Raw genomic sequence first — 27,482 nt, 5'->3', positions numbered from 1 at the left:
TGTCCTTGCTTTCTTGGTGGAACTATCGTGGTTTCGTGTCCAATTTGCAAAAGCTTAGTTGAGTTTTTCGTGAAACCTATAAAGATATTAAAAAAAAATAAAAAAATTGGCTTCATGTACCGATAAATCTTAATGAAAATGACAAAAATGTAGAGAGCACAAATAATAAATAAACTCATGCCTTATTTTCCATTTATAAAAATGTGCATGAGATTAATTCATCTCAAAACGTCTTCCCCACCCTAACAAATGAAGAAGAAAAAACATATTACTGTTCAAAGGGAATCGAAATCTTTTAATAAAGCCTGTGGCAGTATTTTTGTTTTTTCATTTGAACTTCTTCAGTTCCAATATTCAATGTCTTAGATGTCTTTTTTTACTCAGTAAAACAACCAGGCGCGTAGCCAGGGGGAGGGGGGAGGTGGGGCGGTGGGGGCGGTCGCCCCCCCCCCAAAAAAAAAAGAGGACGTAGGAAGAAAAAGGGAAAAGGAGTCGAGAACGGTCAAACGAATCATCAAAGGTTCCGCGCTTTGCGCGGGAAGGGGGAACTGAGTTCAAATTTAGGATTAATGGTCGGGAAAGGTACAACGAATAGTCTTTTTTCAAAGCTTCCGCGCTTCGCGCGGGAGGGAGACTGAATACAGATAAGGATTAAGAGTCGGGAAATTAGGTACAACGAGTCGTCACTTTTCTATAATATTTTGATCAAACATCAAAGCTTTGCGCGAGAGGGGGGAGGGACTGAATTCAGACAAGGATTATGAGTCGAGAAAGGTACAACGAATCGTCTTCTTTCAAAGCTTCCGTGCTTCGCGCGGGAGGGAGACTGAATACAGATAAGGATTAAGAGTCGGGAAATTAGGTACAACGAATCGTCACTTTTCTCTAATATTTTGATGAAACGTCAAAGCTTCGCGCGAGAGGGGGGACGGACTGAATTCAGACAAGGATTATGAGTCGAGAAAAGTACAACGAATCGTCTTCTTTCAAAGCTTCCGCGTTTCGCGCGGGAGGGGGGGGGGTGGTGAAACTCCCCCCTCCCTGCACCCACCCCACTAGGGAGCGCGCTCTGTAAGTGATTCGCACGCTTTGCGTGCTCATTACCGCCCCCTAAAATGAAATCCTGGCTACGCGCTTGAAAACAACAGGAGCTTTCATAAACCGCCATGTTTAGGATTTATTCTCATTACCGAGTGACGGTCTATATGTAATCTTTATTTCCCGAAAATTTTGTTTTATATGCATAATGACGTTTCCCAGGTGTTACATCAACGTGTTTACAAATGTATAATTTAGTCCTTTTTTAATGACGGATTTATGGTATTACCTCCTTGTTCACATATGACACTGGCATCCTCCTTGTGTACACAACTATGAACACCTATCCCATCATGCTTGCAGTCTTTGACGTTGGTTTCTGTTCCATTGCACTGAACACCATCTAGAAAGATTTCACCATGACCTTGACCAAATCTGGCTTGGGGTAGAGCAGCCACAGCACCATCAAATCCTAACTGTCGACATACAACCTTAGCGTCGTTCAGGTCCCATGAATCGTCGCATACAGTCCCCAAGACCCTTCATGTAGTATCTCAACTCTTCCTTCATATCCATCGGCTCCATTGACAAGTCGAACTGAAATGTAAAGCAAATAAATACAGATTCATGTTAATCTAATCAGAAAATTATTAACAATGTTTAGCGAATATCAACGCAATTCTGAACAAATTATTTCATAGAACGGTATGTTGGAAATACTTGGTGACAATTGACAAACACATGTAAGGATAATGCGTTAAAAATTACTTTAGCCACAGCTTTAAAAAAAAGAGTTTAATATACAGGAACACATGTAGAAATTTGTAAAACATATATCAATCTGACAGTTTTATAAAAAAATGAAATTCTCATCTCCATTAACACAAGAAAAGTATTCAATCAAGAAGCATAGACCTATCCAGCTGGGATATAAAATGATGATAAGATTTTCCATATTAAAATCTTACCTCCCAAGGAGCAAGAAGCGCCGGCATCACTAATATGACTACAATGAGAACGTCTTACACCTGCATGAAAACAATCTGCCAAGCTATCTTCATTCCCCCCACAGCCGAGAGATGTCAGAAGACTATGGCCAGGTCCTTGACCAAACTTTGCAGAAGTAGGCGCAGCTGTTGCGTCGTTGAACCCCATCATTCTACAAACAACCCTCGCATCTTTTAAATCCCACGAGTCATCACAGATAGTTCCCCAGGATCCTTCGTAAAGTACTTCTACTCTTCCCTCAGCATCGTTTGATCCATTGACAAGACGAACTTGAAATGGATCTAGACGGTCAAGATGAAAAGAATTTTATACTTGGCAGAATGTGTGCAAAATATTTATTCAGTTGCCATCAACTTTACTTTGACAACTTACTGGCACTCTCTAAACAAAATAACTATGAGATATATGATGACGATTGATTTTCGTTAAAAAACCCATACATGAAACATTGGTCAACACAGACAGTGGTAAAAAGGGTTGGTATGTTTATTAACACAAGTCACTGAAGTGTTACCAATTGGCAAGTACTAAGTATACCAAAGAAACCAAATCTCGCGATGTTATATGTTTAAATTATTTTCAATTATAATAAAGAAGCTAAACCGGTGTAATGGTAACCTGAGCCTAACCGTAATGTGCATGCCTAGGTATAGGACCAATTGCAGGTATCTTTATCGCGATACCTCCCGGTAACATCTACATGACTCAATTTGGCTGACAACTAGTATTTGCACTCTAATATTTTAAAATACACAACGTTCCTTCTATACAACAAATGGCACCAGCATCACTATCATGTTCACACTTTTTAACTCCAAGCCCTCAATGATAGCACTCGACAAGAGTGTCTCCTTTGCTATTGCACCCAGCGTAATCAAACACGATTTTACCGCGTCCGTGACCGGGCGTAGCACTAACAAGCTCCGTCCAATCCAAGCATTTTACAAATTACTCTTGCATCTCTTAAATTTAAATTTTCATCACAAATATTACCCCAGCTTCCCTTATACGAAACCTTAACCCTGCCTTCTAAATCGGTGGTTCCATTGGTAAGACGAACAAAGAATGGCCCTGTTGTGTTTAATGAATGGTTAGGATGAAAAGCAGAATAGGTTTATCAAATAAAATGTACATACTCTTACAAGGAAATGTAATCATGCACTCCTCTTTAAAAAATACATGGATTGGTTTAGAGCACTACACGTGATCAGAAATATTTGGAGAAGAGCAATCCCTTTATTATTAAACAAAAAATTAAGGTGGAATATCGAAGTAAGGAAACCCTCCAATAATTCTCATTTGTTTGCGGAAGTCAGCTTCTTGCGGCCGACCTCAATGGCTGACTACAGGACATGCAAAATATATCTCCAGGGATATCTGCAGGCTATTTTAATATTTAGACATATTTACTCAAGCGACTGGCCTTTAAAAAAAAACCTACCTCCCGAATGACAAACAGCGCCTGCATCCCTTGTATGGCCACATGAGTAACTTTCAACCCATGCAAGAGCACATTCTGCTAAGTTTACTTCTGTTCCGTCACATCCGAGGACATCTAGAATTGTATGTCCAGAGCCCTGACCAAACCTAGCAGATCTTGGCGCGTTCAACGCTCCATCAAACCCCAGCATTATGCAAACCACCCTCGCGTCTCTCAGATCCCAGCTGTCATCACAGATGGTTCCCCAGGATCCCTCATACATGACCTCTACTCTGCCTTCAGCTTCGTTAGACCCACCGACAAGACGAACTTCAAATGGTTTTGGATGGACTAGTAGAGAAGAGAGTGGCACAAAGGTCGTTTTAGATGATATTACCACACTTTTCACTTTCAATAAAATATTATGAGGGCACTTATAATTCATTTGCAATTGATTCCATTTAGATGTCCTATAAGAACTACGTAACAATTTACTTCAAACGTAATGCCGGCCGTAGAGGATGAAAGAGATATATTGCATATTGGGCTTAATATATACATGCGTAGACAAAGGGAAGTTTTTATGCTTTGGTTGTAATTGCTTCTCATACAAAACCTTCATGTCGGAATTAAAATACCTCTTTTTTCGAGAAACTTATTTGAACGTTATCATGTGAAATCCGGTAGAACCATTTTTGCATCCGTACAAAAAACGACCGATTACTAGCAAATTGTCAAGTATGTTAATTTTCAATTTTGAAATTGGTTATACATCGAAATTCCGATTGTTAAAGAGAAGAATGTAAATCCTCAAAGTCACTAATACATAACTATTCCGATGTTCGTGCCCATCCAATAAGCACCCAATGAAAATCATTGTCTGGTAGCTGGACTACTAGCAATGATAAAGTACAAAGAAAACATACGTCCTGAGTAGCAGATGGCTCCAGCATCCCTTGTATGACTGCATGAGTAACGTCCAATCCCTGAATGAGTGCAGTCAGCCAGGTTGTCTTCAGTTCCGTCACAATTGACATACTTTAGCAGGATACGACCAGAGCCCTGACCAAACCTAGCAGATCCCGGTGCGTCCAAGGCTCCATCAAACCCCATCATTCTACAAACTACCCTCGCATCTCTCAGATCCCACCACGAATCACAGATAGTTCCCCAGGATCCATCGTACAGTACCTCTACTCTGCCTTCGGCATCTTTTAATCCATTGACAAGACGAACTTGGAATGGGGTTGGATGAGCTACACGTGAAAAGGAAAGATATATATACCGCATTAGGATAGCATTTTGTCTAATATAATAGCTTTGAATAGAATTGTAAAATAGTTTTGAAGAAAGATTATTTGTAGTATTTCCTACAATCAACACATGTATAGTAATGATACTGAGGTATGCGAAAATGTTTTATAAGTTCCAATTATCTACCAAACACGCATTTTCGGCTTAAAATAATTTGTACTGAAACCAAAATAATAAATGGCTGTAGAATTACGAAATATGGTGTGGTTGCATTTGACTTTAATACGTTATAGCGTGGTGAGGTGTGACGTCATCAAAAGTATAGAAATGGAATTTCTCAATATAGCACTAAGTTCCTATAAGAAATGTATGTATTCAGATGGTCATATATCAGCCAATACTTAACATATTAAATTGGTCTTCGACATTTTTACATTATTTTCGAAGCTCTTTCGGAAAATGAAGAAAACATTTAAAAAATCCCAAAACAGATTTGTATGATGTCACATCTTCGGTACTCTATAGACACATAAAACTAGAAAGTCTCTTTTTTTGGGGGGGGGGGGATTCAAAGTTTTTGAGTTTTTGTTTAGACCATTTGCAAGAAAGAATATTGAGTTGTACGACACTTAGCTCTGGAGTTTTTTTTATTGATCTGTTAAAGGTATAGACCACTTCCGGTCATGCCATTGCATTGTGAAAGGAACGTTGTTGAATCGATCAGAAAAGGTTGATCATCTAGCATATAAGTATTGGTGTGCACTGCAAGGTTCTGGAATCATTAAAAGGATAAGAAATTTGGCCCAGTCTTGGTAAAGTTACAAGCACTGCACACAAACAGATGTATATTGGACTACGAGATATCTAACCAGTCCGGATAGATATAATAATTTACCAAATATATCCATTAGTAGACGGTTTTCCCGGCAAAATTTGTATCATCACGTATTAGTAAAAACACATTCTTTCTCATGATTGTTAATGCAAGCTTCCATTTCATTTTTTGAGAGGGGTGCGTTTACAAAACTGGTCAAGGCCTATATCTTTAAGCATGCAAACAACACAACTCGGTTATGTGGGAAAAGGAAATATACTTCCTAAGTAGCACATGGCTCCTGCATCACTTGTATGACTGCATAAGTAACGTTCGACCCCTGCATGAGCACAATCAGCTAGGTTGTCTTCTGTTCCGTCGCAGTTGACATACTGTAATAGAATACGACCAGAGCCCTGACCAAAATTAGCAGATCTCGGTGCGTCCAGGGCGCCGTCTAACCCCAGCATTCTGCACACCACCCTCGCGTCTCTCAGATCCCAGCCAACACCACAGACAGTTCCCCAGGATCCGTCCTGCAAGACTTCTACCCTGCCTTCAGCTTCGTTAGACCCACCGACAAGATGAACTTTAAATGGATTTGGATGGACTATATTAGAGAATAAGAACGTAATAGATCCTTTGAGATGATATCACACGTTTCAACATAAGTTCGCTGAACATTTATGAGGGTAATCACAAATGAATTGACATCGATCACATTTCGATATCATGTTAGTATTACCTGACAATTAACTGTTCACGGTGAGCTGTAGACGATTAGAAGGGAAAACGCATTTTCGGCACTATTAAAAACATAATACTAATGAGAAAATTATTCTGATTTGGTTATAATTGTTAACCAAGCAAGTCATCGATAAGACGAAATGAAAACGTCTATTTAGGAGAGGAGGGGGGGGGGGGGGGGGGAACAAATTTTGAGCAGTATCATGTATAGTCCGTTATAACAATACCTGTCTCCCTTAAAAAAAAACAAAAAACGACCAGGCGTAAAACCTGAATGTCGGTGAAAGATTTTGATTTTGTGTACAACAATTTTATTCGTTTATAAATCGAAATTCATTGTTTCAAATTAGGGTGAAAATAGATTGTTAAAGTCACTCATATATATCTATTCCGATGTTCGTGCTTATCCAATAATAATAATAATAATAAATAATTCATTGTTTCAAACTACGGTGAAAATAGATTGTTAAAGTCATTTATATATATCTCTTCCGATGTTCGTGCTCATCCAATAAGCAATCAATAAAAGTCATTGTGGGGTAGATGGATTACTAGCAAAGTTAAAATGCTGAAAAAACATACGTCCTGAGTAGCAGATGGCTCCTGCATCCCTTGTATGACTGCATGAGTAACGTCCAATTCCTGCATGAGCACAGTCTGCTACGTTGTCTTCATTTCCATCACAATTTACATATCCTAGAAGACTACGACCAGATCCCTGACCAAATCGTGCAGATCCCGGTGCGTCCAAGGCTCCATCAAACCCCAGCATTCTGCACACCACCCTTGCGTCTGTCAGATCCCACCATGAATCACAGATAGTTCCCCAGGATCCATCGTAGAGTACTTCTACTCTGCCTTCAGCATCGCTGGCGCCACCGACTAGAAGAACCGCGAATGGGTTCGGGTGGGCTAAATTATTTAAAAAAAAAAAAAAAAAAAAAAAAAAAAAAATCGAGTATGAATTAAAATGAACCTAATGTTAAAGTATTGGGTCCACAAGAGCAATAAGACTGCATGTTACTTCAGTTTCAAGGAATGCCTGGACAAGTTTTCAAAGTCAAACGCAATAATAAAAAAAGACTTAACTTCACCTTCTTAAACATAATGCTTTTTCTCATTCAATGAATTTTCAATTAAAAGGAAGAGATGTATCAATGAGTGAATATCCTGAAAAGAATTTCACATTTTCACTTTAATGCAATATGAACAGTATGCCATTTACAAATATCCGACTGATCGTTTCCTAAGATCCAAAAGAGTTTGTACCTCCTGAGTAACACACGGCACCTGCATCTAATTTATGTTTGCAGGATGAGACGACCGATACACGATAACAGTCTGCCAGGCTGTCTTCTGTCCCAAAACACTTTACATAGAGAATACCACCAGATCCCTGCCCAAAGCTTGCGGATCGTGTCGCATCCAAGGCTCCGTCGAACCCCAGCATTCTGCAGACTACCCTTGCTGCTAACAGATCCCAGTTTTTATCACAAACGGTCATCCACGATCCACCGTAGAAGATCTCCACTCTTCCTTCAGCATTGTTGGAGCCGTTGACGAGACGTATGTCTATGTGGAAGATTGTATTTCACGAAAAGTTGTATTAAATCATATTTCCAAATGATGTAATAGTATAGATATATTGACTGCTATGAGAGGCATCGCTGTTTCTATAGGCTCAATGGTCCGTTATATCAAGAAACAAATATGCTTCGAATATTAGAGCAGTCGATATATCTTTTATATACCGAATTCCCAAACAAATCTACAGAGAATTTTAACCTTATCATTTTCTTGAGTAAAGCCTGGTTAAAACATCACATAAAATCTGAGACACTGCCTGTATACCTTTGCTGGAAAGTTTCCTGAATGTTAAGATCATTCGGGAACCGCACACACACTGCACTGTATTTTGTATCAGCGTTCACACAAAGTAACCTTTTTACACTTAAACTAATGGGGATCTCAGGGATGATTATAAAACCTAAACTGTAACGACCAAATCGCACAAAAATGTATGGTATCCGCGCTCGCTCAAAGAATTTTTTTACACGTAAACCAATGGGGATCTCAGCAAAATTCATTCATGCGGCTTGTTTAGTACACGGGGCAACTGGCATCTTTAAAAAAAAAATACTGACCGGTAGGCGGGCATGCGGGCATCTTTTTAAATACTATTGACCGCTAGGCGGGCATGGCTAAAATCACGATTCCAATTTCGACCAATAAGATGGTTAGATTTCTAAAGAGAGGTATATAATTTGTTTATATGAAAGGTTTGTTCCTAGATAATTATTTTATAGTTTGGTTAAATTCCTTTAAATAATAGATAGACATAAATGAAGTCTTTCGTCTATGTCTAATCGTCAACGAAACGGAGTTAAAGGGACTTTGTAACATTGTTCAGATGAGAGATAGTGGTGCTAAGGTAGTGACTTCAATGCTAGATGTACAATTAAAGACAATCTGGAAATTTGAGTGAAAACGGATCATTATTTATGGTACAAATTTTGAAAAACTGATCTGATCGATTCCTTAATTCTCCCAACTATATAATTCTATTTCTATTCTCCTACTTGTCAAAGCCTGTTCAGCATCAAGACAAGGACAATTTAATTACATTTTAGGTGTATGTAAATCGTCACAAAGCAATAAAATGGCTCTACATTCCATTCCAGTTAGTTAAGTGTTGACAGATTTTGTATAGCCTGTTTTATGTATTTTTCTCATGGAAAAACGGTTGGGAAAATTAAAAAATGGTTGGGAGAATTTACCGTTAATCACTCACATCGACGCCTTCAAAGAAAACCATAGATATCTTTGTGGTTTGAGAATTTGTACAGGATTGTTTGCATTTCAGAGGGTGAGTATAGTAGAAGGAATATAGTAAGTAACATTTTATACAAAAATTAAGCAATTTTTTCAACAACCTTCAACAATGTTACCGAGTCACTTTAAGTCTTTTGTTAATTCCGTTTGTTGCTACGGCCAGTGAAAAGGGATTCGTTTAATCAAATTATGAAAATGCAAGCATCACTTTAAACAAATAGAACTTTATTATTCCTGGCTCATTTTTCCCGATTGAGGTGTCATATGAAAGAGCAGAAAATGAACTTTCTTCGAAATTTAGATACCGCCCGCCAAATGACTTTTTGGTTACCTTCCTTCAAATTGCTTTTAATCACTCAAGCGTAAAGTATGCATCATATAAGTTGCATCAAATGTAAGAAGAGGATCTAAGCTTTACTAATATGTGTCATTTATTAATAATAATTTTTATTAAGTTATGATAAAACATCGATAATTCTTGGTTTCGTTTGATCTTGGTCGCACTGTATTTGACACCCGCAGGTGAGGATGTAGATAAAAAGGGGATAAAGTCATTCTTTTATTATTTTTTGTTCATCCGATGATAATGATATTCACTTTTCATTTGAATTTGCACATTATGTTGGTAGCTCTTCGGGTTTTTAAATGAATATTAAAACGAAACTTACCTGTGATTCTCGAATCATCCACCGTGTATACGAATAAGACCGCTATAAGTATAATAACTAGGTGCACATACTTAAAATTAATCACCCCCATCTTGTTCAGAACGAAGATACAACTTGATTGAAGTGAGATTCTCAGCGCAGTCTCCTGTATACACCAAAAACACACACACAAACTAATTTTTGATTAACTTAAAGATCTCGTATTAAGAGGTTAGAGGACGCATGCGCAAATGGCTAACGCCCAGTTTGTTTGATTATCCTATAGAAATGCTAATGCCTATTGGTAAACATGACGGAAGCAAACCCACGTATTTTGAGATACAATCAGCAGTTGCAATGAAATTGTCCTCGTGACTTTTTCATCATACAAATTTTTAAGGAGTTGTTACTACTTAAATCCCATGTGAAGGCCTGTTGAAACAAATAAATCAAAAGCAGCGACATGTCAAATGTCGGTTTCTATTTGGTTTCTATTTGACGTTTATTGTCACGACAACAATGCGTTGGATATTTTTCATATGACCGATGTCAGTCACTCTTTGTTCCAGAGTGCATGTCTGCATATCTATTATGTTTGGTTTCACAGTTGAAGTCTTTTGCAAAGTATTCCATTTGTATTAGTTTTCTTTCATTATTTAAAAAAAAGTTTATTTTATAGCGTAATGTCATTTTTATTAAAGATAAGGATGTTATGAGTTATCATACTGCATGTTTTGATAAAGCTCCTCGTCCCTCAAAATCGAAACAAATGATTACAAAAAAGTCTAACGTGCGAAAGGGATGCCAAGAGGCCGAGATCTTAGGGGGGGGGGGGCCTTAATGGCCCCCCCGCGCCGGCCGCGAATATTTTTTTACACGCTAGCCTGGCCAGTTTCGCCGTAATACTCGTAAAAGTGCGCTGGTGGTAAAACCTACATGTAGGCAAGCACCAGGCGCGGATCCAGGGGGGGGGCCGAGCGGGCCTTGGCCCCCCCCCCCCCGCAAAAAAAAAAAAAAAAAAAAAAAAAGAGAGAAGAAAGGAAAAGAAGGGAAAGGAAAAGAGGAGAGAAAAGGAAAGAAAGAAAAGGAAGAAGTAAAGAAAAGGGGGAAGAAGGAGATCGGGGTGCCGAAAGGGCCTTGCCTCCCAGGCTGTTGACCCCCCCCCCCCCAATAAAAAAAATAAGAGAGAAGGAAGGACAGGGAAAGAAAAAAGGAAAAGAGGAGATACTGGCGTACTGATAGGGGGGGGGGGGGCTTGGGGGAAATCAAATTCGAACGTGGTTTATTTCTAATTCCACAACGGTGGATGACAAATAATGCTGAAATGACATAATTTCCGAGATTTTTCCTCACTTTTTAGTAAATTATACGTTTGTATGTGTTTGTTGGAAAATGACAAATTCTTAAATTCACAGCCAGGCAAGAAATATGATTCTTGAGAGTCCTACATGTCAGGGCCCGAGGTACGGCGGGGATCGGGAGCCTCGAGCTCCCTCCCCCCCCCCACTTTTTTTGAAAAAGCATAATAAAGAAAAATGAAATAGAATGAGAGCAAGAAAGAAAGAATAGTTAACTGCCAGTGTTAAAAAATAATGAGGTATCAAAATATGCTCATCTGACCGTGATTAATTGCCAAAAACCCCTAAGCTTCCGGGGGCTCTGCCCCCTGGATTCCACTTAGGGCCCTAGGGCGGGCCCTTAGATGCTCATTTGACGGTAATTTAATGCCTTAAACCCCTGATTTTTGGGGGCTCCGCCCCCTGGACCCCACGCCAAATGGTGACCTGCAAGTGTCACAAAATAATATGGTATAAACAAAATGCTCATCTGACCTTAATTAAACGCCTAAAACCCCTGAGCTTCCGGAGAACCTGAATTCAGACGAGGATTAAGAGTCAAGAACTGTTTAGCCAATCGTCTTCTTTCTCTCATAATCTTATGAAACTTAAAAGCTTCCGCGCTTCGCGCGGGATGGGGAGGTGGGTCCTGAATTCAGACGAGGATTAAGAGTCGAAAACGGTACACTACGAATCGTCTTCTTTCTCTAATAGTTAAATGAAACGTCAAAGTTTCCGTGCTTCGCGCAGGTGGAAAAGGAGGGGGGGGGGGGGACCGAATTTAGACAAGAAATAAGAGTCGAGAACGGTACAACGAATCGTCTTCTTTCTCTAATGATTTAATGAACCGTTAAAGCTTCCACGCTTCGCGCGGAAGGAGGGAAACTGAATTCAGACGAGGATTAAGAGTCGAGAACTGTACAACGAATCGTCTAGTTTCTCTAATGATTTAATGAAACGTAAAAACTTCCGCGCTTCTCGCGGGAGGGGGGGAGGGGATAATCTAAATTCAGACGAGCATTATTTTCGAAAACGGTACAACGAATCGTCTTCTTTCTCTAATGATTTATGAAACTTAAAAGCTTCCGCGCTTCGCGCGGGAGGGGGGAACCTGAATTCAGACGAGGATTAAGAGTCGAGAACTCTACAACGAATCGTCTTCTTTCTCTAATAATTTAATAAATCGTAAAAGCTTCCGCGCTTTGCGCAGGAGGAAGAGGAGAGGGGGGGGGTGGGACCGAATTTAGACAAGGAATAAGAGTCGAGAACTGTACAACGAATCATCTAGTTTCTCTAATGATTTAATGAAACGTAAAAACTTCCGCGCTTCTCGCGGGAGGGGGGGGGGGAGGGGATAATCTAAATTCAGACGAGCATTTTTTTCGAAAACGGTACAACGAATCGTCTTCTTTCTCTAATGATTTATGAAACTTAAAAGCTTCCGCGCTTCGCGCGGGAGGGGGGAACCTGAATTCAGACAAGGATTAAGAGTCGAGAACTCTACAACGAATCGTCTTCTTTCTCTAATAATTTAATAAATCGTAAAAGCATCCGCGCTTCGCGCAGGAGGAAGAGGAGAGGGGGGTGGGACCGAATTTAGACAAGGAATAAGAGTCGAGAACTGTACAACGAATCATCTAGTTTCTCTAATGATTTAATGAAACGTAAAAGCTTCCGCGCTTCGCGCGGAAGGGGGGTTAATCTTAATTCAGACGAGGATTATTTCCGAAAATGGTGCAACGAATCGTCTTCTTTCTCTAATGATTTAATGAAGCGTAAAAGCTTCCACGCTTCGCGCGGAAGGGGGAAAACTGAATTCAGAAGAGGATTAGGAGTCGAGAACTGTACAATGAATCGTCTTGTTTCTCTTATGATTTAATGAAACGTAAAAACTTCCGCGCTTCGCGCGGGAGGGGAGAGGGGATAATCTAAATTCAGACGAGGATTATTTTCGAAAACGGTACAACGAATCGTCTTCTTTCTCTAGTGATTTATGAAACTTAAAAGCTTCCGCGCTTCGCGTGGCAGGGGGGAACCTAAATTCAGACGAGGATTAAGAGTCGAGAACTCTACAACGAATCGTCTTCTTTCTCTAATAATTTAATGGAACGTCAAAGCTTTAGCGTTTCGCGGAGGAAGGAGAGGAAACTTGCCCCTCCCTGCACCCACCCCCTACCCCGCATTACGTCACTGTTGGTCACCATTACGTACCAATATTTGGCTCGCATAATATCAAATTTGGGCCCCCCCCCTAAAAAATCCTGGATCCGCGCCTGGCAAGCACTACCGCAGTTTAACTTGGTTGCTCTCTAGCTGAACGTTCGTTCGTTCGTGTCTCCTTAGATCAAGATTAATGTAAAGTTCCTAAATTAAATTAGAATATATTAAGTTTTTGAATTCCGTCGCCCGACTGCGGCGGTCGTCTCATTTACAAGGGCCAGCTATGTCTTTATCTGATGATTGTCATGCATGATGAACATGCGTATCATCATAAACCTCGCATGTAGGCTGCTAGACTAATATTAGTCGTTTCCATGGTGTTTATCATAGAAATGGCCAGGCTAGCGTGTAAAAAAAATTTGCGCCCCCGGCCATACTAAGACCTCAAATAGGCCGGCCTTTTTAGGGTTAAGGTTGGAGGTATAGCAAACTATACATTTTTGGAATCCTCATGACCAGACGAGTAATTTGATATGCATATCGACACGATTTGAATATATTTGAATTTCTACCCTGTATGACCTTTGTTGACCCCTCACAAAAATGCCCGGGATATTCAAGGGGGCAGCCCAAGTCAAAATTGTTCGGTACTCATCAGGGAACACAAAAACACTTTCAAACCTTTGTTCCCAGAGATTGGTCACGGGACCTACAGGCTGGTCTCCTACTATGAGAAGAAAAAAACAAACTAGAAATATCACGAAATGTGATTAATACCCCCGCATCACCAATTTACATGCCAAGTTACTGCAAACATTTTATACTGCATCTAAATTGTCAAAAAAATATAAAAAAAAATAAATGGCATTTTTGGCAAAAATTTGATTTTACCATGGCAACGCCTCATTTGACATACACAACATGTATGTCTTGCTTATTTGCACTTTAAGTTTATTATGTGTACCAATTAAGTTTCATCAAAATTGCTCAACAATTGTGGAAGAAGTTCGCTCTACAAGGGTTTTATATAAACATGGCATATTTGGGGTGAAAAATTGAGGTTACCCTGGTAACACCTTATCCAATATACACAACAAATATGTATTGCATACCTTTAGCTCAAGAGCATCACGTTTCATAAAAATTGCTCAAAAACTTAAATTAGCACGTTCAATAAGGTTTTTATATCAAAATGGCATATTTTGGAGCAAAATTGTTATTACCATAACGACGCTTTATCTAGCATACACAAACAATATGTCTTGCACATCCCTACTTCAAAAGCATCAAGTGTACCAAGTTTCATCAAAATAACTCCACAATTGTGGAAGAAGTTCGTTCTACAAGGGTTATATATAAAAATGGCATATTTTTGGTGCAAAATTGTGGTTACCATGGTAACAACTTATCCAATATACACAACAAATATGTATTGCATATCCTCAGCTCAAGAGCATTCAGTGCTTAGAGGGGGATCCCCATAAGAAGGACGGAGCCCCCAGGCTTCTGAGGGGGTCACCATAGAGTTTAACGGTGCCCCTAGACTTCATTCATGCTCGGAAGGGGCTCCCAATGGTGAGACAGAGCCTCCAGGCTTCAGAGATACTTGGAGGGGGCTTTAATTTCATGAGAGAATATTTAGCGGCGAAACAGCCAGTCGGTGAATGAGCGGGAGGAGGAGGGGGGGGGGGGGGGGGTAGTGAGCACCAATCGATGGATCCGCCACTGATAGAATCTGTCTTAAGCAAGCCCCCCCCCCCCTGGCTACGCCAATCATAAAATAATTATACATCTAGTTCGCTCTTCTCCTTAAAATATAGAACCGGTATTAGGCAAGCACCGTACCCCCCCCCCTCATTGGCTACACCATTCACTAACTGGGTGGAATGCCACAAATATATTTAATAATTGTAATGAGAGTTTGTTTTTCTTTTCACGTTATTAAGCAAGCACCCCTCGGACCCCCTTCCCCTTGGCTACGCCAATCAGAGAGTGTATCTTGTTTTTATTTTATTTTTATTTATAGCAATTATATTTTTTCTCTTTATTTGATAGAGCTTCATTGAGTTAGCCTCTTAGTTCTGAAAGATTACGCCAATAAAGCACATTGGTCTGAGCTCAGCCCATCCAATCAACCTTGCGATCCGATTGTCAAGGTCAGTTTAATACCTCATTACGGATTACCACTTGACAAACAAAACTAAACTAATTCTATATTCTAACATTTTACTGGTAAACTTAAACACGTACTGCACAAAAATACGATAATATGCAGGAATACTCAAATAAACTCACCACAAAAGTGATCAGGAAGCTCGAAGATGTCCAGCCTCTCTCCATCTCTCTCAGCTAATCAGCTTGCGATCGATATCCACCATCGATATCCACGACGTACGCGACGGTCGTACGTAACAGGAGCGCGCGCTATTGGCATGGGTACGCGTACATTGGAATAAGCCCCCCCCCCCCCGTATGTGCCATTTTGTCACGTTGTCTGACCCGACGCGCCCTTAACAATCCAACGCACCCTTTCGGCCAAACCAGGGGGGGGGGGGGAGGGGGAGATCTCCACTCTTCCTTCAGCATTGTTGGAGCCGTTGACGAGACGTATGTCTATGTGGAAGAATGTATTTCACGAAAAGTTGTATTTAATCATATTTCCAAATGATGTAACAGGTTAGAGATATTGACTGCTATAAGATGCATCGCTGTTTCTATAGGCTCAATGGCCCGTTATATCAAGAAACAGCTATGCTTCGAATATTAGAGCAGTCGATATATCTTTTATATACCGAATTCACAAACAAATCTACAAAGAATTCTACTTCATTTTCTTGAGTAAACCTGGTTAAAACATCACATAACATCTGAGATACTGTCTGTATACCTTTGCTGGAAAGTTTCCTGAATGTAAAGATCATTCGGGAACCGCACACACTCTGCACTGTATTTTGTATCAGCGTTCGCACAAAGAAATCTTTTTACACTTAAACTAATGGGGATCTCAGCAAAATTCATGTATGCGGCTCGTTACACGGGGCAACGGGCTTCTTTAAAAAAAAAACTTCTGACCTGTAGACGGGCATGCGGGCATCTTTTAAAATACTATTGACCGGTAGGCGGGTATGGCTAAAATCACGACTCCAATTTCGACCAATGAGATGGCTAGATTTCTAAAGAGAGGTATATAATTTATTATATGGAAAGATTTGTTCCTAGATAATTATTTTATAGTTTGGTTAAATTCCTTTAACTAATAGATAGAAATAAATGAAGTCTTTCGTCTATGTCTGATCGTCAACTAAACGGAGTTAGTCTTTTGTTAATTCGATTTAATGAATTTTAAAAAGTATGATATGTCCACCACTTCCTTATTAAAGTGGTAATGGTATCGCGATTCGTTCGATCTGAGCATTAGTAATAAACTTAACGCTTAATGTGAAATACCATCTCTGAGCGCTTAACAGATATTACCCCGGTCATCGGATTCATTCACGCACAATGTGCACTATCTTCGCTACCTGAGGAGTAGTTACGCCATATGGTCACCGTGACGGCATATGGAAAAGACTAACACAAGGACTTAACATCATACTCCCAATTCCCTATTTCTCTCCTGGGTATGGAGTGACAAAATGTATTAATGCCTTGACATGGCATTTGCAATTCAAATAAAATGCTAAAACTCGACTAATTTAAATGAGACAGAGATCGACTCGTTTCAAGCATACATTTGCAAATCTCTGTTAGGACGATATTCGTAAGATAAATAGTCGTAGACGTATTGCTCAATATACGCATAAGGTGAATATTGTACTATCATGGTTAACTTTAGTAGAGGGATGGTTGAGTTCTGTTCAGACCGGAAATGCCTTCAAAGTACATGGTTATTGCTCTTATTCTTATTTATGGCATTTCTAGTGCCCTTTTAGGACCTACAATTGCTATGGGGTATTTTAGACCCCCAAAATGTGTGAAATTTAGCCAATAGGATCATACCAATTCAGCTCTCGTTTGAAAAAATACGGTGACCGTTAATTAATTAATTAATAATAACAATACATGGGCCGGCTGGTTGTGCGTATTATAAATAACACGAAAAAGCCAACATCGGTATTGGCTGGAATAAAACGTATAAGACGCTATTTGTTTTTACAACGACTGGTTCAAATTATCTAATATTCGTGGTGGTACACAAATATTTACCTTCATCAAAATCCCCTGGAAATATGGATATGGACGAAAACATACTTGAGTATACTCCAGAAGGCTCCTCCATGGCATGGTTTTGGTTCTTAATCTGACGTTAGTCTAGATAAATGGTATATAACTTCCAAAAAGCGAGTGAATATATCGTCGATGTAGCGTTCAAGTTTCCCGTAGCTAGTAGGTGTGCGTGCGTACTCTGTGCATGTACCATGTGTGCAATACACTGACCTCTATGCGTGCATCACATTAGCGCAGCTTGCTAGCCAGCCTAGCCCGTAGCCCGGCGCTCGAGCTAACCCTGAATCGCGAACCGGACTGATCTGTTTCTCTCGGTTTATCAGGTCCTATACGACTTGAATTATCAAAAATTTAAATTAATCAGCCTAATCTCATATTTTTGTAATGAATATCTGGACAATTCTATGAAAATTTGTAGCCTATTTTACTCCAAAAGAGTCGTTAGGTCAGCATGCAAAATGTCCTTAGCCTTCCAAGATCAGACACATACACGCTGAAGTGCGCTCAGAATATGTGATTATTTTTCTGATTTTTATGCTCAAATGTGACGGGAAAAAATATAAAAATCAAACAAACATTTGTAGAAAGTATCATTTATTCAGTGTATCTCATTAAAAATGTCAAAAATCGAGGAAAAATCACCCCTGGCGAGAAATATACAAACAACGTTAACCCATATCTGAAAATTGCAATGGGTATCCAACATTGTCCCGAATGTGTGATGTAGGTTGTTCATATTGTGACGTCATCGTTTCGCATGTAAAATAACACCGTCAATTCACTTAGAGAGTGGGTTCAGGAAAGGGTAACAAAATTGCATTTAATTTATTCCTCACAACAGTGAGGGCTTCAAAAGTACTTTGCTCATTTTGTTAATGTTCTCAGCAATCTGTTGAGGTGTAATTTGCCCATTTTCCACATTTCAATGAACCATCTCTTTAAGCACATTTGCATGATTAACATAAACATTATTTGGTAACAAAATTGTGGTCATGATGTAACTGATTAATAAGATAACAGTGATTAATGACCCATCACCAAATGTCTTTCATTACCTACATGTGTAGGTAATTATGGACAGTTACAAATCAAGATATTTAAAATACAATTTGAATAAAAATTGTATTGTTATAGTTAGTTCAAACACTCTTTGAAAAAGAAACATGTATCCAATGAACTTACTGTTATTTTGAAACGATTGTGCATGGCCAGAAATATTTCCGTAGTTTTTTGTTAACAGTAATAAAGGTGCTTTAAATTATGTTTAAATACTTTCAGAATAATGTTCTGGCAAAGTGACTTTTACATTGATCAAACTCACAGCATAGAAACAACTTCTTAAAGATAAAGGTGAGTTCTGGTCATCCCATTGCATTGTGAAAAAAAATTTGTGGAATGGATCAGAAAAAGTTGATCATGTAGCATGTAAGTATTGGTGTGTACTGCAAAGTTCTGGAGTCATCAAAATCATAATAAATTTGACCCAGTCTTGGTAAAGTTACAAGCACTGTACACAGAAAGATGTATATGGGACTACACAAATGGTATCGGGGCTAGCATTGATTTCCTAATATTTCTTTACTCATTACTCAGCCAGTATACATTTTCTACCAAAATTGTTTGGCAAATGACATTTAATTGTAATCTTGAACATTTTTAGTTTGATTCTAAGAGAATTCATTTTTTTAAAAACCAGAACTCACTTTTATCTTTGAAATAAAATACATTCAAATTAAAATGGTGAAACAACCAAATATAATCGTGATAGTGCCTTTCAACATGAAATGAACAACTGGGGAAAGTAGGCCCCCATCTTGGACCTGGTGTCCCCCATTGCCTACAAACATTTCTGATCAGGCACCATTCATAATGTGCATTGCAACACCCATTCACAACACACAATGGTCATAAGTTTTCTGTCATGGTTGGCAAACTTCATGAACTTCCTTTTAAAACTACTTTTTAAGAGCCACCCATAAGTATCTGCATACACCATAACATTCAGTGGAAATTGTGTTTTTATATCAGAGCAAGAATTTACAATCAAAATTGCTTATCTTGGTCAATTCTGCCAATTTTCTCGGTAAAAGAACGCATTGTAGTCTTCGAAATGAATTGGATATATGCAGTAGTGTTGTGAAAGGCCACATATGGCGCTATAGCAATATTGGAGCCAACACGGACAGACAGTGATGGGTTCAAGCTTGGTGGTTTCCAATTCCCTACGGTCTCAAATTCCCTACACCTACCCTATTTTAAAAAAATGTTTTGTTTTTATACCAAATCATATACTGATTTTTGATTCTCCAACATGAAGTAACAAAGGACTGCCTACAAACAGCGCCCCGAATCCCACATTCCAGCCAATTCCAGAGAACGGATGCACTATGGGAAAAGGCATTTTTTACCAGCCTGCGTGCGGACAAGTGGCACCACAACACCATTGTGCACTGTATTTCTTGTTCGGCGTGAGTGTACATTTCCTGATCGTACAAAAGTTCAGTGAGGTAAACTGGTGCTTCCCCTTGGAGTACACTGTGCACTGTTTTGCATATGTGAAATTGCCACCTTTCTTAAATCGAGATCCATTTGTTTATCATATGCCTGTTCAATGAGAGTAGAGTAATTGACTTTTAAGAACAACTGGGCCATTTTCTTGTGTTGTCTTATTAGACCGTCTTTCAAGTATTGTCCACATGTGGACTATGAATTATTAGAATAGTCAAAGTAAGGTAAAAATAAGCGAGTTAGCTAAGACCTTAAAGTTGTCAACCGTGAGGTATTTCTGAGTCTATCGAAAAGTGCAAGTCGGGAACCAATCTTCTTCATTGTTTCTTCAACATGTTTTTGCCAAGTTAATGTCTCATCCATCCAAACCCCAAGATATTTATAAGTGGTTACTCTTCCCAGCTCATGATTGTCAACAGCGAGAATTATATCACCACCATTTGTAAGTTTCCTATGGGAGCCCAAAACCATGTATCGAGTTTTTGATAAATTTAACCTGAGAGGATTTTGTGTCAGCCATTTATTGGCTCAAGCTCCTGATTCAATACAGATTCAATGTCTTTAATATCTTCCCCATTGTAGTACAATATTGTATAGTTGGCGTACATCATAATGTGGCACTTTTCAACAATCCCGAAAACAGAAGAGGCCCGATAATCGAGCCTTGCGGAAGGCCAGATCTGACATTAGTAATGTCAGACAAGGTCCCTTTGACAGATGTACGTTAGGTTATTTTGGATAAATATGATTGAATCCAAATAAGCTTAATGTCTTTAACTCCATACAAAGGAAGTTTCTTTAACAAAAATTAAATTAAAAAGAATACATTGAATTTAAATGTAGTAATAACTTGGTTGTTGAAAAAATAGTCAGACATACATTGTAACAGGATGGTCACTTGACAAGTTCGGATATATTTAGAGTTTGTGCATGACAGATTATCCTCTTCTAAATTTAAAACAAATGGTTTATATATACGATATTAATAAGTTTTTTAACCTCTTTTAGTGTATTTCTTTAAATGGTGGTTTATGTACATGAATAGCTGTCATATTATTTCATGTGTTACCAAACTTGAATCCTCCAGTTTGCTTCAGGTTCTCTTAACATACACATCCAAAGTTAATTGTCCCTGTTTTCATCGGACTGTCCATCTTCTTCTGCTCTGCTTCTATTTATGAGAGTTCCAGTCTGTAGCATAGCACTTGGTAGTCTAGTTCTGAAACCTTTTTATTGATTTATTTATTCGCAGACTATACGCGTTAGTAGTGGCGCGATCCCGAAAACCGGGATCGCGCCACCACTCGGATTAACGCGTATAGTCGGCGAGGAAAACAATAAAAAGGGTCCAGAACTAGACTAAGCACTTGGAAGAAGATACCCATCAAGATCCATGTTGTTTTTTTGTTGCGGATTTTTGGTTAACAGTTTTCATATCCATGTACTTGTGTATCTCTTTGTATACATGTGTCGCTTCTTGCAGTAAGGGGATATTCCCTTCACATGCAGTACAACAAATTTCCGCGTTCGATTCCTTGTCGTTATTTTCGTTACTGAATCACCATCATTTAACATGTTTTTGTGTTTGGAAGGAGGTATCCATCAAGATCTACGTCCTTCCCCGTTTTCGGCTTTTGGTATACTATTTTCATTTCCATATAATCATGTTTCGTGTTTACCTTTGTGCATTGAGGCAAAGACACCGTTTCTGCATTTTCATCAGGAGGTTTTGGCATATCCGTTTTGCCAACATGATTTCTCTTATCCGATACCGACTTTCCATTTTTCAAAGGACTTTCTGTGTTCGGAAGAAGATTTCCGTCTAATTCACAGTCCTCACCACTTTGAGGTATTTGGTAAACCGTTTTCGTGCCCGCATTTTCATGGAAATCTTCTAAGTTATCTTTTATATCTTTTATATTTGATTCATAATGGTGACCACAAACATCGTTTTCAAGTCTTTCATGTAATTTAGGTGGAACATTCAAGTCTTGGTCACCAGAACCAACTGACAGAGCGTGCATTGATGATATAGTCGTCACGTCCATATATATTTCTGTATTCAAGTTCCTAGCAGTCATTCTCTTTTTATACCTATAAATACAGTACCCAAACAATGCGATTAGAATGATGCTAAATGATAAAATACAGAGCCAAAATGAAATTATCATCCGGAGATCGTCTTGTAGATTTGGGTTTACAGTTGATTTTAAATTTCCAATTTTACTTGTGTTAAGCGGATATGTCGTGGTAATGACCTTGTGTCCTTGTTGTCTTGATGGAACTGTTGTAGTTTCGTGTCCATTGGGCACTAGCTTGGTTGTGTACGTTGGCGGTATTTCATCAGAGGTGATCATGTCCGAGTAAGTCCTCAAACCTAGAAAGATGTTTCGAAACAATGAATTCGGCTTTCTGTACCGATGAATATTCATGGAAAAGAAAATTAATAAACACAGCTATAACAAATGTAAAAATACTGAATAAAAACAAGTCTATTCTTTTTACTTAAAATGATCCATATAATGTTCACTTTTGTGACATGACTTTTTACAAAATCAAGCGACGTGAGCTTTCATAAACCGCAAGATTTGCGATTTCTTTCTTAATTTTCGATTAACGGATTAAAATGCAAACTTTATTTCAGGGGGGGGGGGGGCTGTGTTGTGAATGTAATCTTGTTTCTTTTGATAACGACGTTACCCGGTTGTTTTATTATCGTGCTTTACACACGTATAATATAATTGTCCTCCTTTTCGGACGATCTGTATTCTGCTGATTACATTGTTTTGTGTTTTGTGTGTGTAAATGACGGCTCTATGATATTACCTCCACGTTTACATATAACGCTGGCATCCCCCTCGTGTGTACAATGATGAACACCTATCCCCTTATGCTGGCAGTATCTGAGGCTGGTTTTTGTCCCGTTGCACTGAACACCATCCAGAAAGATATCACCAGAGCCTTGACCAAATCTGGCACGGGGCAGAGCAGCCACAGCACCATCAAATCCTAACTGTCGACATACAACCTTAGCGTCGTCCAGGTCCCAGAAATCGTCGCATACAGTCCCCCAAGACCCTTCGTGTAGTATCTCAACTCTTCCTTCATATCCATGGGCTCCATTGACAAGTTGAACTGAAATGTAAAGCATATGAATACAGATTCATATTGGTCAAATTAGAAAATTATTAGAAATGTTTAGCGATTATCAACGCAACTCTGAACAAATTATTTCATAGAACGGTATGTTGGAAATACTTGGTGACAATTGACAAACACATGTTAGGAGTACGCGCTAAAGAGCACTTTAGCCACAGCTTAAAAGAAAATGCCTAATCAGGAACACATGTAGAAATTTGTAAAACATATCTCAATCTGACAGTGTTATAAATATAAAAATCTCATCTATATTAACACCAGAAAAGTATCAATTCAAGAAGCATAGGCCTATCCAGACGGGATAGAAACTGATGACGATCAGAATTTCCATGTTAAAATCTTACCTCCCAAGGAGCAAGAAGCGCCGGCATCACTACTATGACTACAGTGAGAACGTCCTACACCTGCATGAAAACAATCTGCCAAGTTATCTTCATTTCTCCTACAGCCGAGAGATGTCAGAAGACTATGGCCAGGTCCTTGACCAAACCTTGCAGAAATAGACGCAGCTATTGCGTCGTTGAACCCCATCATTCTACAAACAACCCTCGCATCTTTTATATCCCACCAGTCATCACAGATAGTTCCCCAGAATCCATCGTAAAGTATTTCTACTCTTCCTTCAGCATCGTTTGATCCATTGACAAGACGAACTTGAAATGGATCTAGACGGTCAGGATGAAAAGGATTTTTATAATTGACAAACGTGTGTCCAAAGATTTATTCATGAAGATTGATATTCGTATAAAAAAGAACCCATACATGAACCATTGGTCAACACAAACAGTGGTGAATTGGGTTTGTATGTTTATTAACACAGGTAACTGACGTGTTACCGATCGACAAAAACTAAGTATACCAAAGAAACTAAATCGTTTGATGTTATATATTTAAACTATTTTCAATTATAATAACAAAAACTAAACCGGTGTAATGGTAACCTGAGCGTAACCGTAATGAGCATCCCTATGTATAGGACCAATTGAAGGTATCTTTATCGCAATACCTCCCCGTAACATCTCTATGACTCAATTTGGCTGAAAACTAGTATTTGCACTCCAATATTTAAAAATACGATTTTACCGCTTTCGGGACCGGGCGTAGCACTACCAAGCCCCGTCCAATCCAAGCGTTTTACAAACTACTCTTGCGTCTCTTAGAACCCAGTTATCATCACAAATAGTTCCCCAGCTTCCCTTATACAAAACCTCCACTCTGCCTTCTGAATCGGTGGTCCCATTGTAAGACGAACTTGAAATTGCTCTGATGTGTTTAATGAACGGTTAGGATGAAAAGCAGAATATGTTTATCAAATAAAATGTATATACTCTTACAAGGAAATGTAATCATGCACTCCTAAAAAATGCCAGTACATGGATTGGTTTAGAGCACTACACGTGATCAGAAATATTTGGAGAAGAGCAATCTCTTTATTATTAAACGAAAAATAAAGGTGAAATGTCGAAGTAAGGAAACTCCCCAGTAATTTGTTTGCGGAAGTCAGTTTTTTGCGGCCGACCTCATTGACTGACTACAGGGCATGCAAAGTGTACCTCTCGGGGGAATATGCAGGTGATTTAATTAGACATATTTACTCTAGCGACTAGCCTTAAAAAAAAACCTACCTCCCGAATGACAAAGAGCGCCTGCATCCCTTGTATGGCCGCAAGAGTAACTTTCAACCCCTGCAAGAGCACAATCAGCTATGCTGTCTTCAGTTCCGTCACAATTGACATACTTTAGTAGAATACTACCAGAGCCCTGACCAAACCGTGCAGATCCCGGTGCGTCCAAGGCTCCATCAAACCCAAGCATTCTGCAAATCACCCTCGCGTCTCTCAGATCCCAGCCAACATCACAGATTGTCTCCCAGGATCCATCGTGCATGATCTCTACTGTGCCTTCAGCATTGTTTGACCCACCGACGAGACGAACTTCAAATGGCTTTGGATGGACTATTAGAGAAGAGCGTGGTAAAAAGGTCGTTTTAGATGATATTACCACACCTTTCACTTTCAATAACATATTATTAGGGCACTTATAATTTATTTGCAATTGATTCCATTTAGATATCCTATAAGAACTACGTAACAATTAACTTCAAACGTAATACCGGCCGTAGAGGGATAAGTTGCATAGTCGGCTTAATATATATATATATATATGCGTAGAATAAGGGAAGTTGTTATTGTAATACTATTATAAGTTGTAATTGCTTCCCCATACAAAACCGTCATGTCGGAATTAAAAAAAACCTTTCTTTCGGAAACTCATTTGAATATTATCATGTAAAATCCGCTGGAACCATTTCTGCCCCCGTACAAAAAACGACCGATTACTAGTAAATCGTCAAGTATGTAATTTTCAATTTAAATTGGTTATACATCGAAATTCATTGTTAATGAGAGCAATGTAAATCCTCAAAATCACTAATAAATTACTATTCTGATATTCGTGCTCATCCAATAAGCACCTAATGAAAATCATTGTCTGGTAGCTGGACTACTTGCAATGATAGAGTACAGAGAAAACATACGTCCTGAGTAGCAGATGGCTCCTGCATCCCTTGTATGACTGCATGAGTAACGTCCAATCCCTGAATGAGTACACTCTGCTAGGTTGTCTTCAGTTCCGTCACAAGTGACATACTTTAGCAGGATACGACCAGAGCCCTGACCAAACCTTGCAGATCTCGGTGCATTTAAGGCTCCATCAAAACCCAGCATTCTACAAACCACCCTCGCGTCTCTCAGGTCCCACCACGAATCACAGATGGTTCCCCAGGATCCATCGTACAGTACCTCTACTCTGCCTTCAGCATCGTTTAGTCCACCGACAAGACGAACTTCAAATGGATCTGTGGGGGAGAACCAGGGGTGAAAGGATTTTTCTCTTGATACCATGTCATATTAAGACCAAAAGAGTACAAAAGTTATGGTTAAAACGCATATAAGGTTGTTTTTTTTTTTAGCCCAAAATCCTCGAGAGCAAACGCCTTAGAGTCCTGAGATAAGTGTGGGTAGTGATAAAGAAGATAGTTAATACAGCCTATATTTCGTTCTTAAGATGAGAAAAGCGCTACAGATATATATATATATATATTAACCGGAAATGTCTTCCATTTCGGATGGATTTGTTTAGGTTTGAACGGTTTCTATGTAGAATACGGACCAAAAACTCCTACCTCCGAAATAACAAATGACGCCTACATCCCTTGCATGACCGCATGAAGTATAATTTCCAACTCCTCCATGAGCGCAGTCTGCTAGGATGTCTTCTGTTCCCTCACACTCGACATAAGCTAGAAGAATACGCCCAGAGCCCTGACCAAACTTAGCCGACCGTGGCAATTGAGGGCACCGTCGAAGCCCAGCATCCTACAAACCACCCATGCTTAGAAAAAAATCCCACCTGTTATCACAAAGAGTTCCAATCCAAAATCCAATCCAGGAGTTTTTAAAGCGCCAATATCTAGTTGCCTAATCAAAGGCGCGGATGAGCCTGAAAAACTACCAAAAATGTATATTCATGATTCTAACTAGGAATGACAGAAAAAACAGTGACTAATGGTAAGCACTCTGAAATAGGTATGTCTTTAGTTGAGTTCTGAAAGTGGATAACTGGTGACAAGAGCGAAGGATTTGGGGTAGACCATTCCACAATCTCGATGCACAGACAGTAAATGATCGATCACCTAGAAGAGAGCGTGTTCGAGGACTCTCAAGCAGGTATTTACCTGCAGATCGCAAATTATATAGTTCCCCAGGATACATCGTACATGGCCTTTACTCTTCCTTCAGCGTCGTTAGACCCACTGATCAGACGAACTACAAATGGACCTGTGGGGTAGAACTTTAGGGTGAAAGGATTTTTCTTTTGAATAATGAAAAGTCGTACCATGTCAGATTTAGACCAAAATTGTGCAAACTTTATGTTTAAAACGCATATAATTGTTTTTTTTTAGCCCACAATCATCGGGAGCAAATGCCTGAGAGTCCCGTAGTGAGCGAAATACTGACAAAGATGTTTGTAAATATAGCCCATATTTCGTTTTTAAGAAGAGAAAAGCTCTACCGATCCGCTGTACAAGACCTGTAACTCTTCCCTAAGCACTGTGTGAGCCATTGACGAGACGTATCAAGTAGACGAATGTTGATAACTTTGACTAACGATTGTTTTCTATTATTTGTAGATACAGTGTAGCGCAACCAAAATAGGTTCCTTGCTTAGAAAGAGCGTATTAATCACCTCTACTCAAACAAAAAAAAAAAAAAATCATAGACACAGACACGTTAGCCAATAATTCCCAAACGAGGAAAAAAATAAAAAAT

At 39.1% G+C, this 27,482-nt stretch overlaps 1 protein-coding gene across 1 annotated transcript; it reads right to left on the bottom strand.

The window, feature by feature from the left end:
- Positions 1-1,530: 1,530 nt before the first annotated feature.
- On the bottom strand, positions 1,531-26,054 carry LOC105436449 (deleted in malignant brain tumors 1 protein-like). Its single transcript, XM_030995746.1, has 12 exons — positions 25,688-26,054; positions 24,906-25,106; positions 23,598-23,816; positions 22,819-23,127; positions 22,220-22,369; positions 7,551-7,853; positions 6,864-7,163; positions 5,866-6,144; positions 4,393-4,722; positions 3,488-3,817; positions 2,065-2,327; positions 1,531-1,635 (listed from the first exon to the last, which is right to left on the bottom strand). Exons 1-12 carry the CDS (start codon positions 26,052-26,054, stop codon positions 1,531-1,533), a joined length of 3,156 nt encoding a protein of 1,051 aa, XP_030851606.1.
- Positions 26,055-27,482: the final 1,428 nt, after the last annotated feature.

This window comes from Strongylocentrotus purpuratus, unplaced genomic scaffold (genome assembly GCF_000002235.5).
Source record: "Strongylocentrotus purpuratus isolate Spur 01 unplaced genomic scaffold, Spur_5.0 spur5_scaffold_3, whole genome shotgun sequence".
NCBI classification, from domain to species: domain Eukaryota; kingdom Metazoa; phylum Echinodermata; class Echinoidea; order Camarodonta; family Strongylocentrotidae; genus Strongylocentrotus; species Strongylocentrotus purpuratus.
This window is presented reverse-complemented; position numbering and strand designations above follow the sequence as displayed.

Excerpts from the sequence above, each read along its gene's own strand:
- LOC105436449 (XM_030995746.1), bottom strand. The coding sequence starts at position 26,054 with ATGGTATCAAGAGAAAAATCCTTTCACCCCTGGTTCTCCCCCACAGAT. Across the intron at positions 4,723-5,865 it reads TGCTCATGCAGGGGTCGAAC|CTCATCCAACCCCATTCCAA; the intron begins GTTACTTATGCA and ends TTTCACGTGTAG. Across the intron at positions 3,818-4,392 it reads AGCCATCTGCTACTCAGGAC|TCCATCCAAAACCATTTGAA; the intron begins GTATGTTTTCTT and ends CTTCTCTACTAG.